We start from the raw sequence: 14946 nt of genomic DNA on the forward strand, positions 1-14946 counted from the left end.
CCAGGAGGGAGTTGCAGTAGTCTAGGCGTGAGGTGACGAAAGCCTGGACCAGAAGCTGGGTCGCTTTCTGGGTCAGCTGGGGACGTATCTTCCTGATGTTGTAGAGCGTGTATCTGCAGTAACGGGTTGTAGCAGCGATGTTTGCAGTGAAGGACAGGTTGTTATCTAGGATCACACCCAGATTCCTTGCAGTCTGAGTCGGGGAAACAACAGAGGTGCCGATGTTGATAGTCAGGTCAAGAGTGGGACAATCTTTTCCCGGAAGGAAAAGCAGTTCAGTTTTGTCAAGGTTGAGCTTGAGATGATGAACGGACATCCACTGAGAGATGTCAGCTAAACAAGCAGAGATGCGTGCGACGACCTGGGTCTCTGAGCGGGGAAAGGACAGAATTAATTGGGTGTCGTCAGCGTAGCAGTGGTATGAAAAACCGTTGCGGGCTAATGACAGATCCGAGCGAGTTTGTGTACAGGGAGAAGAGGAGGGGACCAAGAACAGAGCCCTGAGGGACCCCTGTAGTTAATTGACAAGGGTCGGACTCAGACCCTCTCCAAGTTACCCTGTAGGTACGGTCTTTGAGGTATGAGGTGAGGAGGGAAAGTGCAGAGCCTGAAACTCCAAGTTCTTGGAGAGTGCGAAGGAGGATCTGATGGTTCGCCGTGTCGAATGCAGCAGACAGGTCCAACAGGATGATGACAGAGGAGAGGGATGCTGTTTTGGCAGTGTGCAGTTCATCAGTGAAAGCAATGAGAGCAGTTTCTGTGGAGTGGCCTGCCTTGAAACCAGACTGGTGCGGATCCAGAAGGTTGTTCTGATGGAGATAACAGGAGAGTTGTTTAAAGACAGCACGTTCAAGTGTTTTAGACAGGAACGGGAGGAGAGAGACAGGCCTGTAGTTTATAACATCAGACGGGTTGAGAGTGGGTTTCTTTAGGAGAGGGTTTACTCTTGCCTCCTTGAGACTGTTTGGAAAGTGACCAGAAGTTAGAGAAGTGTTGATGAAATGGGTGAGAAAAGGTAGAATATCAGGAGCGATAGTCTGAAGGAGGTTTGAAGGGATAGGGTCCAGAGGACAGGTGGTAGGGCGGGCAGAGGTAATGAGGGTAAGAACCTCACTTGGCGAGAGAGGGGAAAAGGAGGTTAGTGTGCAGGTGGAAGGAGGGTCTGGTGACCCATCGGTGAGTAAAGGTGAGTCAGAAAAAGAAGAGCGAATATCATCAACCTTTTTTTCAAAGTGGTTAACAAAGTCGCTTGACAGAAGTGAGGAGGGGGGAGGGGCTTTGGGGGGGTCCAAGAGGGTGGAGAAGATGGAAAATAGTTTTTTAGGATTGGAATAGGAAGATTGGATCTTATCTTGAAAGAAAGTGCTTTTTGCCTGAGAGATCGAAGCAGAGAAAGAGGAGAGGAGAACCTGATAGGTTAGGAGGTCGTCGCGGTGTTTGGATTTCCACCATTTCCGCTCTGCTGCCCGAAGGACGGTTCTATTAGCACGCAGTGCGTCATTTAGCCAGGGAGCACGAGGGGACTGACGAGCCTGCCGAGATGTGAGAGGACAGAGAGAGTCCAGAGAGGATGAGAGAGTAGAGAGGAGAGTTTCCGCAGCAGAGTTTGGAGGCAGGAGTTGGAAAGAGTCAGAGGAAGGGAGGGCTGAGAGCACAGATGAGGCAAAGGTAGAGGGGGAGAGGGAACGGAGGTTACGGCGGACAGGTGCAGGATGAGAAGAGATTAGTTTGTTATGTTTGGAAAGGGGTAGAGAGAATGAAATGAAGAAGTGATCGGATGTGTGGAGCGGGTTTACAGAGAGGTTAGAAGTAGCGCAGTTCCTTGAGAATATGAGATCAAGGACATTGCCAGCTTATAGATTTGAACTGGGACTGGTTAACTGCAGTGTCAGAGGATTTTAAAAACCTTTGTATCTCTTTAAATGTTACTCAGATAGTGGACAGTCCTACTCGCCCTAACATTAAGTCCCCTAATAAATCCTCCCTAATTGATCTCATTTTAACTAATGTTCCCCATAAATATTCATCTGTGGGAGTCTTTGCAAATGATCTGAGTAATCACTGTGCTGTAGCCACAATTAGGGACACTAAGGTCCAAAAGGTTAAACCTCGCATTATCATTAAGAGAGACATAAAACATTTTGTGGAGCAGGGTTTTGTGCATGATCTGTTTGATTTTGATTGGGGTAAAATCGATCTGTGTGCTGATGTAGAAACCACATGGTCTTATTTTTATCTTGGTGTTATGGAGATCATTGATAGACATGCACGCCCGCGTACATTTAGAGTAAAGGGACGAGACAATCCTTGGTTTTCTGCTAATCTGTCCAGTCTCCTTCATGAGAGAAACAAGGCCTGGGCAAAGGCTAGGAAATCAGGCTCAGAGGTAGAATGGCTGCGTTTTAGGCAGCTAAGGAATAGCTTCACATCGCAAATCAAAAGCGCTAAATCAAAGTACTATCTGTCAGTAACCACAAAGAATCTAAATAATCCTGGAAAATGTTGGAAAGCCATTAAATCGCTATCCACCGGTGATATCCGTAATGAGCTACCTCCGTGCATTATAGGGCTGTAGCGATACACTAATCTCACGATACGATACGATACACAGCCAACGATACGATATATATCACGATATTCAGCCAACGAAAGCATCAATTATACAATATATGGCTCTGACAGAGAGTCTACAGCTTGCAAATGCTGGACAAAATTAATCAAAAGATGTGGTGAGAAAATTAGTTTCATTTATTGAAACAGTGCAAACTGTAGCTTACAAGCCTTTGAAACGTAAGTGCATAAAGTGCAGTATCACAATGGACAATTAAAAGGTGCAGCAGGTGGCCGAACACGGGGGATTTGAATGGGACTTGTTAGAAATTAAAATCAATGTTTTGATGGCATAAAGTACCATAAACATACCGTCAGTTTAAATGCTGTTTTATACTGAAAAAACAGAAGTGCTTGTGCACAACCAGTTGTTAAGCTTTTATTCTGAAAATCCTTCATCTCCGGTTAGCATTTAGCATGTGGCTAATATACCATTTACTATAGAGGTGAATTTAGTAGCGATATGACACGGAGTGTTGCACACCGAAACCTACTGATTTCAACACTACAACTATAGACGTCGAGATATTATTATTAATGAATATGAAATGAAGGTACAGTTTATTTGAATACGCTTGTTTACAGACGTGGGTAGCATGAGACAACATTCGGAACTACCGGAAATGATACCAGCCGTGAGGTATTTTTGGAGTATTGATTACAGCGTTTAAAATGTATTAAATTAAAAGTCATGAAAGAGATAAGGAGGAGAAAAGGCGTGTTTAGTTATATATTTAATGTACAATGTCTGAATCCTCTGTTATGCGCAACAACGAACATTGGAGACGTGGAGGGCCGGCCCCCAGCAGCGCCAACCGGCCCACAGGGAGGATTCAGCAGAGGATATTTAACAGCTGGTAAGGTGGAGCTCGCTCTCTTCCCTTCACTCACGAGAGCCAGAACACAGCTGTTTTTCTGACTGAACCATCTTCTGCTTGTAACATTACCGCGCTTTTTATTAATTAAAGTATACATTTGAACCTTCTCAGAGACTAGTCTCCTTTTTAAAGCTTCTCTCCTGGACGCGAGGATAAGGAACACAGTTATCAGACTTAATGTATCGATACCCGCGGCTGAAATATCGATACTTTCTCGGAAAACTAAATATCGATATATATCGCAGGATCGATTAAATTGCACAGCCCTAGTGCATTACCACAGCATCTGGCACTATATCGGACAGGGCTACTATGCTCAATTGCTTTAATGAGCATTTTGTGTCCTGTGGTTCTCTATTTGATTCTGTCACTAACTCTGCTTCTGTGAACACTACAGTATGTGACTCTGAAAAACGTGTGTTGGAAAACCCTTTTAGTTTTACCCCTTTTACTGTTGATGTTGTTCGTGAAGCTTTAACCAAGCTAGATCCTAAGAAACCGGCTGGCCCGGACAACATAGAACCTTTCTTTTTAAAGATAGCTGCAGATTTTATTGCTCCACCTCTCACTACTCTTTTTAACCTCTCCCTCAGCACTAACACAATTCCAAAATTGTGGAAGTCAGCGTATGTCCTGCCTTTGCTAAAAGGAGGGGAGGCCACCTTATTAAATAACTATAGGCAAATCTCTAAGTTGTCAGTTCTGGCTAAGTGAGTGAACAGGTTAAGGTGTTTTTATGTACAAATGACATCCTGTCTAAACATCAGTCAGGCTTCAGAAAGCAACACAGCACCATCACTGCCACAATGAAAGTGGTGAATGATGTGGAGAGTATTTTAGATAATAAGCAGAGTTGTGCAGCTCTATTTATTGACCTTTCAAAAGCGGTTGACACCGTTGATCATCACATTTTAAAGCAGAGGCTAGCCAGTATAGGCATGTCCAGCCATGCAGTGGGGCGGTTTGTAAACTACCTCTCTGAAAGGTCCCAATGTGTTCACTTTGATGGGCTGTCTTCCGAGTGGTGAAACATTGATAATGGTGTTCCTCAAGGTTCTGTTTTAGGACCACTTTTATTCTCCATATATATTAACAGTTTAGGTGAAAATGTGGATGAAGCTACTTTACATTTGTATGCGGATGATACCGTGATGTACTGTGCAGGTCCCTCCATTCAGGAGGCTGGTGTTAAATTACAGGCTGTTTTTAACACTATTCAGACTCAGCTCTCTGAACTAAAGCTTCTTTTAAATGTTGACAAAACCAAGGTAATGCTCTTTTCTAAAGCTAAAAAGACACCAGAGCCTGTTTTAGATATTGTAACTACGCAAGGAACAAAACTTTAAGTTGTTGCCTGTTACAAATACCTTGGTATCTGGCATGATGATTGTCTCTCTTTTAAACTTGTCAATAACCTGCTTAAAAAGCTGAGGGTTAGGCTAGGTTTCTTCTACAGGAACAAGTCCTGTTTCTCGCTTGAGGCCAGGAAAAGGCTTACTGTGACCTTTTTACCTGTGCTGGACTATGGGGATTTGATGTATATGAATGCACCTGCCAATTGCCTGGTCAAGTTAGATGCTGCGTATCACAGTGCACTAAGATTTGTGACAAACTGTAAAGCATTAACCCATCACTGTACCCTGTATGCAAAGGCTGGTTTGCTTTCACTAACTGTACGGAGGCTCAGTCACTGGTACATTTTTATATACAAAGCCATGCTAGGGAAACTTCCATCTTATATCTGCTCCCTGATCTCACGGAGAATTGTAAGTGGCTACTGCCTGAGATCGAATGCTGTGGTTTTATTAAATGTGCCAACTGCGAGGACTGTCTTAGGGAAGACAGCATTTAGATGCGCAGCTCCTCTGTCTTGGAATAGTCTGCAAATTAAATGGAAACTGAACAATCTGGTGCCACTAAATGTTTTTAAAGCTCGGTTGGATGCTACTCAATCGGAAGCTATTGGTACCTGTTTATGTGGATAATTATGTAAATGATGCTGGATGATGTCCTTTTGTTGTTCTGTTTATGTTTTTATGTTTCATGTGGAACTACTTGAGCAGGTCTCCCTTGAAAAAGAGATCATTGATCTCAATGTCTTTATGTCTTTATTAGGATCCCCATTAGCACTAGCATGAGCATTGGCTATCTCAATGGGATTTATCTGTATAAATAAAGGTTTGAAATTAAATGAAATGAACTGGACACAAACTGTTGACCCCGCTCCACTCAGGCAGGAGGCTGCGCTCCATCAGGACCAAAACCTCTCTCCACCTGAACAGTTTCTTCCCCTCTGCTACTGGCCTCATCAACAAGGCCCAGGACCCCCACTGAAACTGACTTGGATCCATCCCAGAAAAAACATTATGTATTACATTAATGCACATAACATAATGTGAACAACATCTTGTTATTTAATTTTGCACATTTCTTCTCCACATTACCTCTTTTAAATCAGCACAGCTCTCTACTTTAAATAAAGCATATAGTATTTGTCATATGTTAATATAGTACATTGTCACCTCTGCAGTAAATGGTCCTTCGAGCCAGAGACTGAGCCACACTCCACACAGTGAACAAATGACTGATTCAGAGACTGATGGCATGCAGACAATGGATGAACCCAACAATGGAGGTCAGGCCCTTTCTACTGGGAACATGGATGGATCCGAAGGTGTCCCAGAGCCTTTCACCTGAACCCTTATTGCCCACCTCTCATCCAAAGCACCAAATTCTGCCATCAGTATCCCTGGAAGCATTAGCCAAAGCCCTGACAAAGCCAATTAGCCATCAAGACCTAGGGGCTAGACCCAAAAGAGATAGACGGCCCCCTGATTACTATGGTTTTCCACGGCAGAAGGCAGAATCCCAAGTATATCATAGTTCAAGTAGTAAGAGGACACACTTCAGCAAGTCAGCATCAATTTTACGTATACAGGCTCTAATATAGTTATATCGTTTCCTTGGTTCATGCACATAATTCAAAGGACTCACCAAAATAAACATTACAAATCGATCAGAGAGAAAGACGGATGCATTAAATGCGGAATAATCCATAAAATGGACAAATGCACCTTAAAGAAGGCCATGTAATGTATGCAAGAACATTCACTTGACTATTTTTCATGACTTTAATTCAAACAAATAATCTACAGTGATGTACACATCCCCCTCCTCAGAGGTTCTCTACATGGACAAACCTGATCGATCCATCCTACTCTCCTTTGCTGTCCAGTGTTTGGGTCTCTCAACACAGCCTGAAACAATCTCACTACGCACAGTGCGGCAGGATATAGTGCAAGTAATTGGAGCAACTGTTTCCTTTGGAATTTCCCCTATTGACCAGCGAACTGAAAGGCATGTCTTCAACGGAGCATTCACTGCTGAACATCTCGGTCTTTCAGAGCACACATACCCTGTACAACAGTTACAAGAGCAGTTTCACCATCTCAGAGATATTCCATTACAGCCAATTGACCATGCATGCCCTCTTGTCCTCATTGGCAATAGCTACCATCTCAACAACTGAATACCCCAATAAATAAAGCAAAGAAATTGCAACTCTTGTCTCCTGGTGGTTTGTGGCTCCAGTTTGAACATGTATCTCCAACAAATGGTCGACAATCACTAATGTAGTATTAATATGTGGAGGTTATCCTTCTGAACCAAACATGTAAGTATCATAAGTGTGTGTTTTCCAGCTTCTCTCTGCAATAAACTGAAATCCAATGGAAGAATCATTGCTTTTAGTTGAGGGAGCCTTTGCGTTGTTAACTGTCAGGAGAACAATAATGTATATGTGAATGAACAATCAGTTTGTACAAAGTAGTGTGTCATACTTGGGAAAAGGGCAAAGAACATGCTAGTCTTTTTGTCAGATCATTGTGAAGCATCAGTTGTCCTCTACTACAAAATACAAGGTCCCTGAAAAATGAACTAATTCTCTGCATTCTGTTGGCTTCAATGGTAAGTTGCTGAATGTGGGGTTCTCTGAGGGGGAGGGGTGACTAATTAGTTACGTTAGTCAGGTATAAAAGACAAGGGTTGACCAGGTAGGATATCAGTTCACAGCAACAGCACATCTACAGCCAACATGAGCAACACCGGCATGAACATGAGGGGCAAGGTACTTTCAGAAGTCTTTATGTAATAATCAGGAATTACTGTTTGCAATATCACAGTTTATTCCTAGCTAATCTATTTCTAACCATTACAATTCCCTTCTTTCAGATCACCTTCTACGAGGAGAAGAACTTCCAGGGTCGTTCTTATGAGTGCATGAATGACTGCTCTGACATGTCCTCCTCCCTGAGCAGGAGCCAGTCCTGCAGGGTGGAGAGCGGCTGCTTCATGGTCTACGATCGTTCCAACTACATGGGAAACCAGTACTTCATGAAGAGGGGCGAGTACTCCGACTGCATGAGCATGATGGGAATGAGGGACTGCATCAAGTCTTGCCGTATGATCCCCATGGTGGGTATACAACTGTAACCGACGATTCTACTATGGGTGACCACCCCACAACTCTTTACATTAAATCATTAATTTATCATTCTTCTCCCCAAAGCAGCACAGAGGCCAGTTCAGGATGAAGATCTATGAGAAGGAGAACTTCGGTGGTCAGAGTCACGAGATGATGGAGGACTGTGACAACGTCATGGACCGTTACCGCATGAACGAGTGCCAGTCCTGCAACGTGATGGACGGTCACTGGCTGATGTACGAGCAGCCCCAGTTCAGAGGCAAGATGATGTACATGAGGCCTGGAGAGTACAGGAACTTCAGAGACATGGGCATGAGTGGGCAGAGGTTCATGAGCATGAGGCGTATCACTGATTCCTGCTAAATGTTCACTGAATGTTTCCTGAATTTATAAAATGCCAAATAAAAAATTAACCTTGAATGTGACTTTTGTCATGCTTATTGTCCAACTGTTAAAATCACACATTATTCATTGAAATTAATTATATAATATTTATTTGACAATAGGCAACTATTAGCAATGAAAATGTTGATCCTAACATGTTTTATATCTGATGAGAAATGTGTTGCAAGATTGACAACAAAAACAAACAGAGAATGTATTACAATTGATATTGGATGACGGATTAATACACTGGGTTGATGATATGTGATAAAACTTTAGGTAATTAAATAAAGAGACAATTACCTTTTCCTCTCTGAAGAACCAGCACCTTATCGTGGTGGAGAGGTTGTTGTGATCAGATGAACCTGGGGGCTGTGTTGTCTGTAACCTTGTGTTCCTGGTAGGGCGGGTAAGGGGATACTCACAAGTCCCCGGTTGGGTGCTTCGTTGTTGGAGTTTACCCCAGTGGATGAGAGGGTCGCCTCCCTACGCCTGCGGGTTATGGGGGGAAAACTCTGACTGTTGTGTGTGCTTATGCACCAAACAGCAGTTCAGAATATTCGGCCTTCTTGGAGACCCTGAAAAGAGTCCTGTATGGGGCTCCTGAAGGGGACTCCTTAGTCTTGCTGGGAGACTTCAACACACATGTGGGCAATGATAGAGACACTTGGAGGGGCGTGATTGGGAGGAACGGCCCCCCTGATCTGAACCTCAGCCGTGGCCGAGGCAAAGCAGTGGGTGTGGGAGAAGTTCGAAGAAGGACTTTCGGGCGGCACCAAAGTTGTTCTGGAAAACTGTCCGACACCTCAGGAGGGGGAAGCAGGGAACCATCCAAGCTGTGTACAGTAAGGATGGGACGCTGTTGACCTCAACTGATAGGGTGTTAGGGTGTTGGAAGGAACACTTTGAGGAACTCCTGAACCCGACAACTCTGCCCTCTATGGCAGAGGCAGAGCTGGAGGATCAACACCAATCTCCCGGGGGGAGGTCACTGAGGTAGTCAAATAACTCCACAGTGGCAAAGCCCCGGGGGTGGATGAGATCCGCCCAGAAATGCTGAAGGCTCTGGGTGTTGAGGGTCTGTAATGTTTGACACGTCTCATCAACATTGTGTGGAAGTCGGAAACAGTACCGAAGGAGTGGCAGACCGGGTGGTGGTTCCCCTTTTCAAAAAGGTGGATCTGAGGGTGTGTGCCAATGACAGAGGCATCACACTACTCAGCCTTCCCGGGAAAGTTTACTCTAAGGTACTCGAAAGGAGGGTCAGGCCGATTGTCGAACCGCAGATTGAGGAGGAACAATGCGGATTCCGTCCTGGTCGTGGAACGACGGATCAGCATTTTACTCTCGCAAGGATCCTGGAGGGGGCCTGGGAGTACGCTTATCCGGGCTAAATCTGTTTTGTACATTTGGAGAAGGCATATGACCAGGTTCCCAGGGAGATACTGTGGGAGGTGCTGCAGGAGTATGGGGTGAGTGGGTCTCTACTCAGGGCCATCCAATCTCTGTACTCCCAAAGCGAGAGCTGTGTCCGGGTCCTCGGCAGTAAGTCGGACCCATTTCCGGTGAGGGTTGGTATTTTGCCAGGGCTGCGCTTTGTCACCAATCCTGTTTGTAATATTCATGTTTAGGGTTAGGGTTAGGATGTTGAGGTGTAGTCGTGGGGGAGGGGGTCTGCAGTTTGGTGGGCTAAGGATTACACTACTGTTTTTTGCAGATGATGTGGTTCTGATGGCTTCATTGGTCTGCGACCTTCAGCACTCACTGAATCGGTTCGCTACCGAGTGTGAAGCAGCTGGGATGAGGATCAGCACCTCCAAATCTGAGGCCATGGGTTACAGCAGGAAACCGATGGACTGTCCACTCCAAGTAGGGAATGAGTCCTTACCCCAAGTGAAGGAGTTCAAGTATCTCTGGGTCTTGTTCTCAAGTGAGGGACCAATGGAGCGTGAGATGGGCCGGAGAATCGGAGCAGCGGGAGCTGTACTGCAGTCGTTTTACCACACCGTTGTGACGAAAAGAGATCTGAGCCAGAAGGCAAAGCTCTCTGTCTACCGGGCCATTTTCGTTCCTACTCTCACCTATGGTCATGAAGGATGGGTCATGACCGAAAGAACGATATCGCAGATACAAGCGGCCGAGTTGGGTTTTCTCCGCAGGGTGGCTGTCGTCTCCCTTAGGGATAAGATGAGAAGTTCAGTCATCCGGGAGGGACTCAGAGTTGAACTGCTCCTCCTTCGCGTTGAAAGGAGCCAGTTGAGGTGGTTTGGTCACCTGGTAAGGATGCCACCTGGGCGCCTCCCTAGGGAGGTGTTCCAGGCACGTCCAGGAGACTGAGGGGTAGACCTAGGACCAGTTGGAGGGATTATATCTCTTCGCTGGCCTGGGAGCGCCTTGGAATCTCCCAGTCAGAGCTGGTTGATGTGGCCAGGGAAAGGAAAGTTTGGAGCTCTCTGCTGGAACTGCTACCTCCGAGACCCGACCACGGATAAGCGGGAGAAGATGGATGGATGGTAGGGGTGTAACGGTACACGTACCCGTACCGAATAATTTCGGTACGGGCCCTTCGGTTCGGTACAGGTGCTTAGAGTAATTTGCTCAGATTGGGTTCAACGCGTCATAGAGCGAGCAGGTCATTTCATTGGATGAGAGGCATACTATGAGAGCTGGTCAGAGGGATGCGTTCAAATGTAGTCAGTAATTTGAGGAACTGTCGAAAATTAATGGCGAACGCAGATAAAGTTGAGCTCGAAAATCCTCCAGCATCATTGAAGTCTCCGGTTTGGGAACATTTTGGTTTCGCAGTTACGTACAAGGATGACGTACAAAGACAGGTGGACCGAACCAAAGCTGTTTGTCGGCATTGTTCAACTAAAATTGGTTACGCGGCTGGCAATACATCAAACTTGCACACTCTTGAAAAGGCATCACCCGAACGTGAATATCACCGGTACCAAAAGAAAAAAGACTGAAGTGCAAACCCAACTCCCACTAGCATTTAAGCCTCCACCACTCGCAAAAAGTTCAGACCGAGCCAAAGCTATTACAAACGCCAAATATCCCTATGTTGCCATGTTAGCAAAGCGCTACCTGGCTGTATCTGCTACTTCTGTCCCTAGCGAGAGGGTTTTCTCCACAGCAGGAGACATTGTTAGTGCCAGCAGATCTGCCCTTTCGGCAAGCAATGTGGACAAGTTCATTTTTCTTTAAAAAAACATGAAAATACAAGCAAGTCCTAATGTCAAACTGGCTGCTTAGGTGCTAGTACAGTACAGTTCAAATACAGATCATTTCAGTTCATCGAAATGCTGCACCTTAATGTTCATTTTATTATATTTTGTATTTATTTGAGTGAATATTCACAGTTTAATAATAATTAAAAACCCAAAACTAATAGTTTATGTTTTGTGAGTACTAGTACAGTAAAGTTCAAATACAGATTATTTCAATTCATCGAAATGCTGCACCTTAATGTTTATTTTATTATATTTATTTGAGTGAATACATTATTCACAGTTTAATAATAATAAAAAATTATTATTATGTTTTGTTTTGTGAAAACAAATTCTGCTGTACCGAAAACGTACCGAACCGAACCGTGACCAAAAAACCGAGGTACGTACCGAACCGAAATGTTTGTGAACCGTTACACCCCTAATGGATGGACAATTACGTTTTTAAACCAAGGTATTATTTATTTGTATTTAGTAAACTTGTCATGGTTTTGGATTTATGTTGCAATTTTCCGGTTTTATTTTGAAATTCTGTTCTCCCTGTGTCCGGTCTTTCCTCCTGTGTCTGATTGTCTCATTGTGTTCACCTGTTGTGTTTCTGCCTCCCCTGCCCAGCTTTGTCTTGTCCTGTGATTGACCTTCTGTGTATTTAGTCTCGTCTTCCCTTTTGCTCCCTGTTCGGTCGTTATCTTTCTCATCCACGTTACCTGCCGGTACTTGTTGTAAGTTTGTTCCTGTTCCTCTTGCTCGACGATTTGCAGTTTTAGTTGTTTTTCTTTATCATCGGCTTTTTATTAAAGCTCACTTCTTGTTACATGCCTTTTGTGTTTTACAGCATTTGGGTCCTATTTTCCCTAACCCTGAGAGTATTAGACTGAACTGGACACAAACTGTTTACCCTACTCCACTCTGGCAGGAGGCTGAACTCCATCAGGATGAAAACAGTCTCCCTACCTGAACAGTTTCTTCCCCTCTGCTACTGGCCTCATCAACAAGGCCCAGGACCCCCACTGAAACTGACTTTTATCCACCCCGGAAAAAACATTATGCATGACATTAATGCACATAACATAATGCGAACAACATCTTGTTATTTTTAAAATGTTGCACATTTCTTCTCCACATTACTTCTTTTAAATCAGCACAGCTCTTTAAATAGCTGTAACAGTCCATCCATCCATCCATCTTCTCCCGCTTATCCGTGGTCGGGTCGCGGGGGTAGCAGTTCCAGCAGAGAGCCCCAAACTTTCCTTTTCCTGGCCACATCAACCAGCTCTGACTGGGGGATCCCAAGGCACTCCCAGCCAGCGAAGAGATATAATCCCTCCCCCTGGTCCTAGGTCTACCCCTTGGTCTCTTCCCAGCTGGACGTGCCTGGAACACCTCCCTAGGGAGAAGCCCAGGTGGCATCCTTACTAGGTGCCCGAACCACCTCAACTGGCTCCCTTTGACGTGAAGGAGGAGCGGTTCAACTCTGAGTTCCTCCCGGATGACTGAACTTCTCACCTTATTCCTAAGGGAGATGCCAGCCACCCTGCAGAGAAAACCCATCTCGGACCCATAACAGTCCTATTTGTATTTTGCTACGTATTCTTTTTTTTTTGTCTTTGTATGCACCACATATACCAAAGCAAATTCCTCGTATGTGTAAACCTAATTTGTAATAAAAACCGATTCTGATTCTGACTATTACATAATCAATCAATCAATCAATCAATCAATCAATCAATCAATCAATCAATCAATCAATCAATCAATCACTGTTGTCCCTTCAGCACAAACACATATTAGTGCCAACAACACTACTTTCAGGTGTAATAAATGCAATTGACTTCTTTATTTCTCAAGGTATGGCTTCAGTATTTAAGGGTTTCAACTCTCGAGTGAACACCTGTACATCATATTGAAAGAAAATCTGATTGGCCCATTATGAAGCTTAACCTGTTGAACCCCATCCCTGTTTTTCAGGTCTCAGGCTCGAAAATGACATTTCCAGAACAAATGACCATAACTACACTTCTAAAAAGGGGGAAATTAATAATCTTTTTTCTCAAAGTAATGATAAACCTGTGAGTTGGATGTAGAAAAGTCAGAATCAATATAAATGTTTTTTATTTTAAAGAAAATTCTGATCGAACGTAGTAAAAAACTGTAAATTATATTGTCCGTCCAAGAATTATATTTTACTTATAGTGAAAACCACCCTTGAATGATGGGATGGTAATACAAGCTTTAGGAATCCAAAGTACAACCTATAATAAGTACCCTGTATCAAGATTGATGCAAAACAAGTTACATTTGACCTTTTTAGAGAGGTTTAGCAAAAAAAACTCCACCTCTGGGGTGATTTGGGTGGAAATGGGTGTTTTTACCGTTTCTCTGGAACCCATTGGTCGATTTTGGTGATTGACATCTCTTTTTAACAGTTAGAGCCAATAGAATCGAAGGGGGATTTCCACATACACATCAACGTTACCAAAAAGAAGTGGGAGCTTTGCGTATTCAGTTTTGCCCAGAGTGAAAGCTGTCTCACGCTCTGAAATCTGAAAATGGAAAAGTAGGTTTATTGCTTATGGATTATCAGAAATCATTTCAAAGTGACACAGACACATTGGATTAACCTATGGATTAACCCTCTGGAGTCGGTGGACGCGCCGGCGCGTCCAGGTGCGCATCATTTTACGTAATTAATTATATATTTTCGATTATAAGGAGTCGAAACATGATTCAGTTATCCGCGGAATCGCTGGAAGGGTAGCTTTCCAGCGGTATCTCCTGTGAGACTGTAACCAGGGCACAGCAGCCAATATGGCCGCTCAAAGCAGCTTGACTTTACACTGTGTGGGATTGGTGGATTTGTGTGTCCGTCAAGGAAATCTCGGCCGGCAGCCATCATGGTCTGAAATGACCAATGGACATAGAGAAATCACTAAGGACCTACCCACCAAGTAAAAAAAACAGTTGCCGACTTCGCTAGAGATGTTTTTCGCTAGCAGCAGTGAAGATAGAGCCTCAGAACCTGAAGTCTTCGACTCTTCTGAAGAAGAAGAAGAACACAAAGACAACAACAAGGACCCATTTGGACATGGGTAAGTGTAAATATTACAGTAATAGTGTACTGGCAATGTGTGGGGAATACCGCGAAAATTAACAATAGGTTTATTGATATATATTTTTTATCGATAGTCATGAACTTTTTCTTGGGACAAAATAGACTCCATTAGCAAACGTTTACTCTGTGTTAACGTTATTTTGGTGTGTAAAAGTGAGATTACATGTGTAGATGATTAAATTAATCATTTATTCGTCCCACAACGGAGACATTTACAGTGACATGTACTTGTAAGTGTCAATGTAC

The 14946-nt window shown here is 43.9% G+C and overlaps 1 protein-coding gene across 1 annotated transcript; it reads left to right on the forward strand.

Annotated features, from left to right (window-relative positions):
- The first annotated feature begins 7572 nt into the window (after nt 1-7572).
- Nucleotides 7573-8334, forward strand: LOC117442643 (gamma-crystallin M2-like). Its single transcript, XM_034078604.2, has 3 exons — nt 7573-7614; nt 7719-7961; nt 8059-8334. Exons 1-3 carry the CDS (start codon nt 7582-7584, stop codon nt 8332-8334), a joined length of 552 nt encoding a protein of 183 aa, XP_033934495.1. The 5' UTR covers nt 7573-7581.
- Nucleotides 8335-14946: the final 6612 nt, after the last annotated feature.

This window comes from Pseudochaenichthys georgianus, unplaced genomic scaffold (assembly GCF_902827115.2).
Source record: "Pseudochaenichthys georgianus unplaced genomic scaffold, fPseGeo1.2 scaffold_449_arrow_ctg1, whole genome shotgun sequence".
NCBI lineage: Eukaryota > Metazoa > Chordata > Actinopteri > Perciformes > Channichthyidae > Pseudochaenichthys > Pseudochaenichthys georgianus.

What these genes read in the sequence shown, in the direction of transcription:
- LOC117442643 (XM_034078604.2), top strand. Translation starts at nt 7,582, where the DNA reads ATGAGCAACACCGGCATGAACATGAGGGGCAAG. An exon ending in GCATGAACATGAGGGGCAAG is followed by an intron (nt 7,615 to 7,718) that starts GTACTTTCAGAA and finishes CCCTTCTTTCAG; the next exon opens with ATCACCTTCTACGAGGAGAA. An exon ending in CTTGCCGTATGATCCCCATG is followed by an intron (nt 7,962 to 8,058) that starts GTGGGTATACAA and finishes TCCCCAAAGCAG; the next exon opens with CACAGAGGCCAGTTCAGGAT.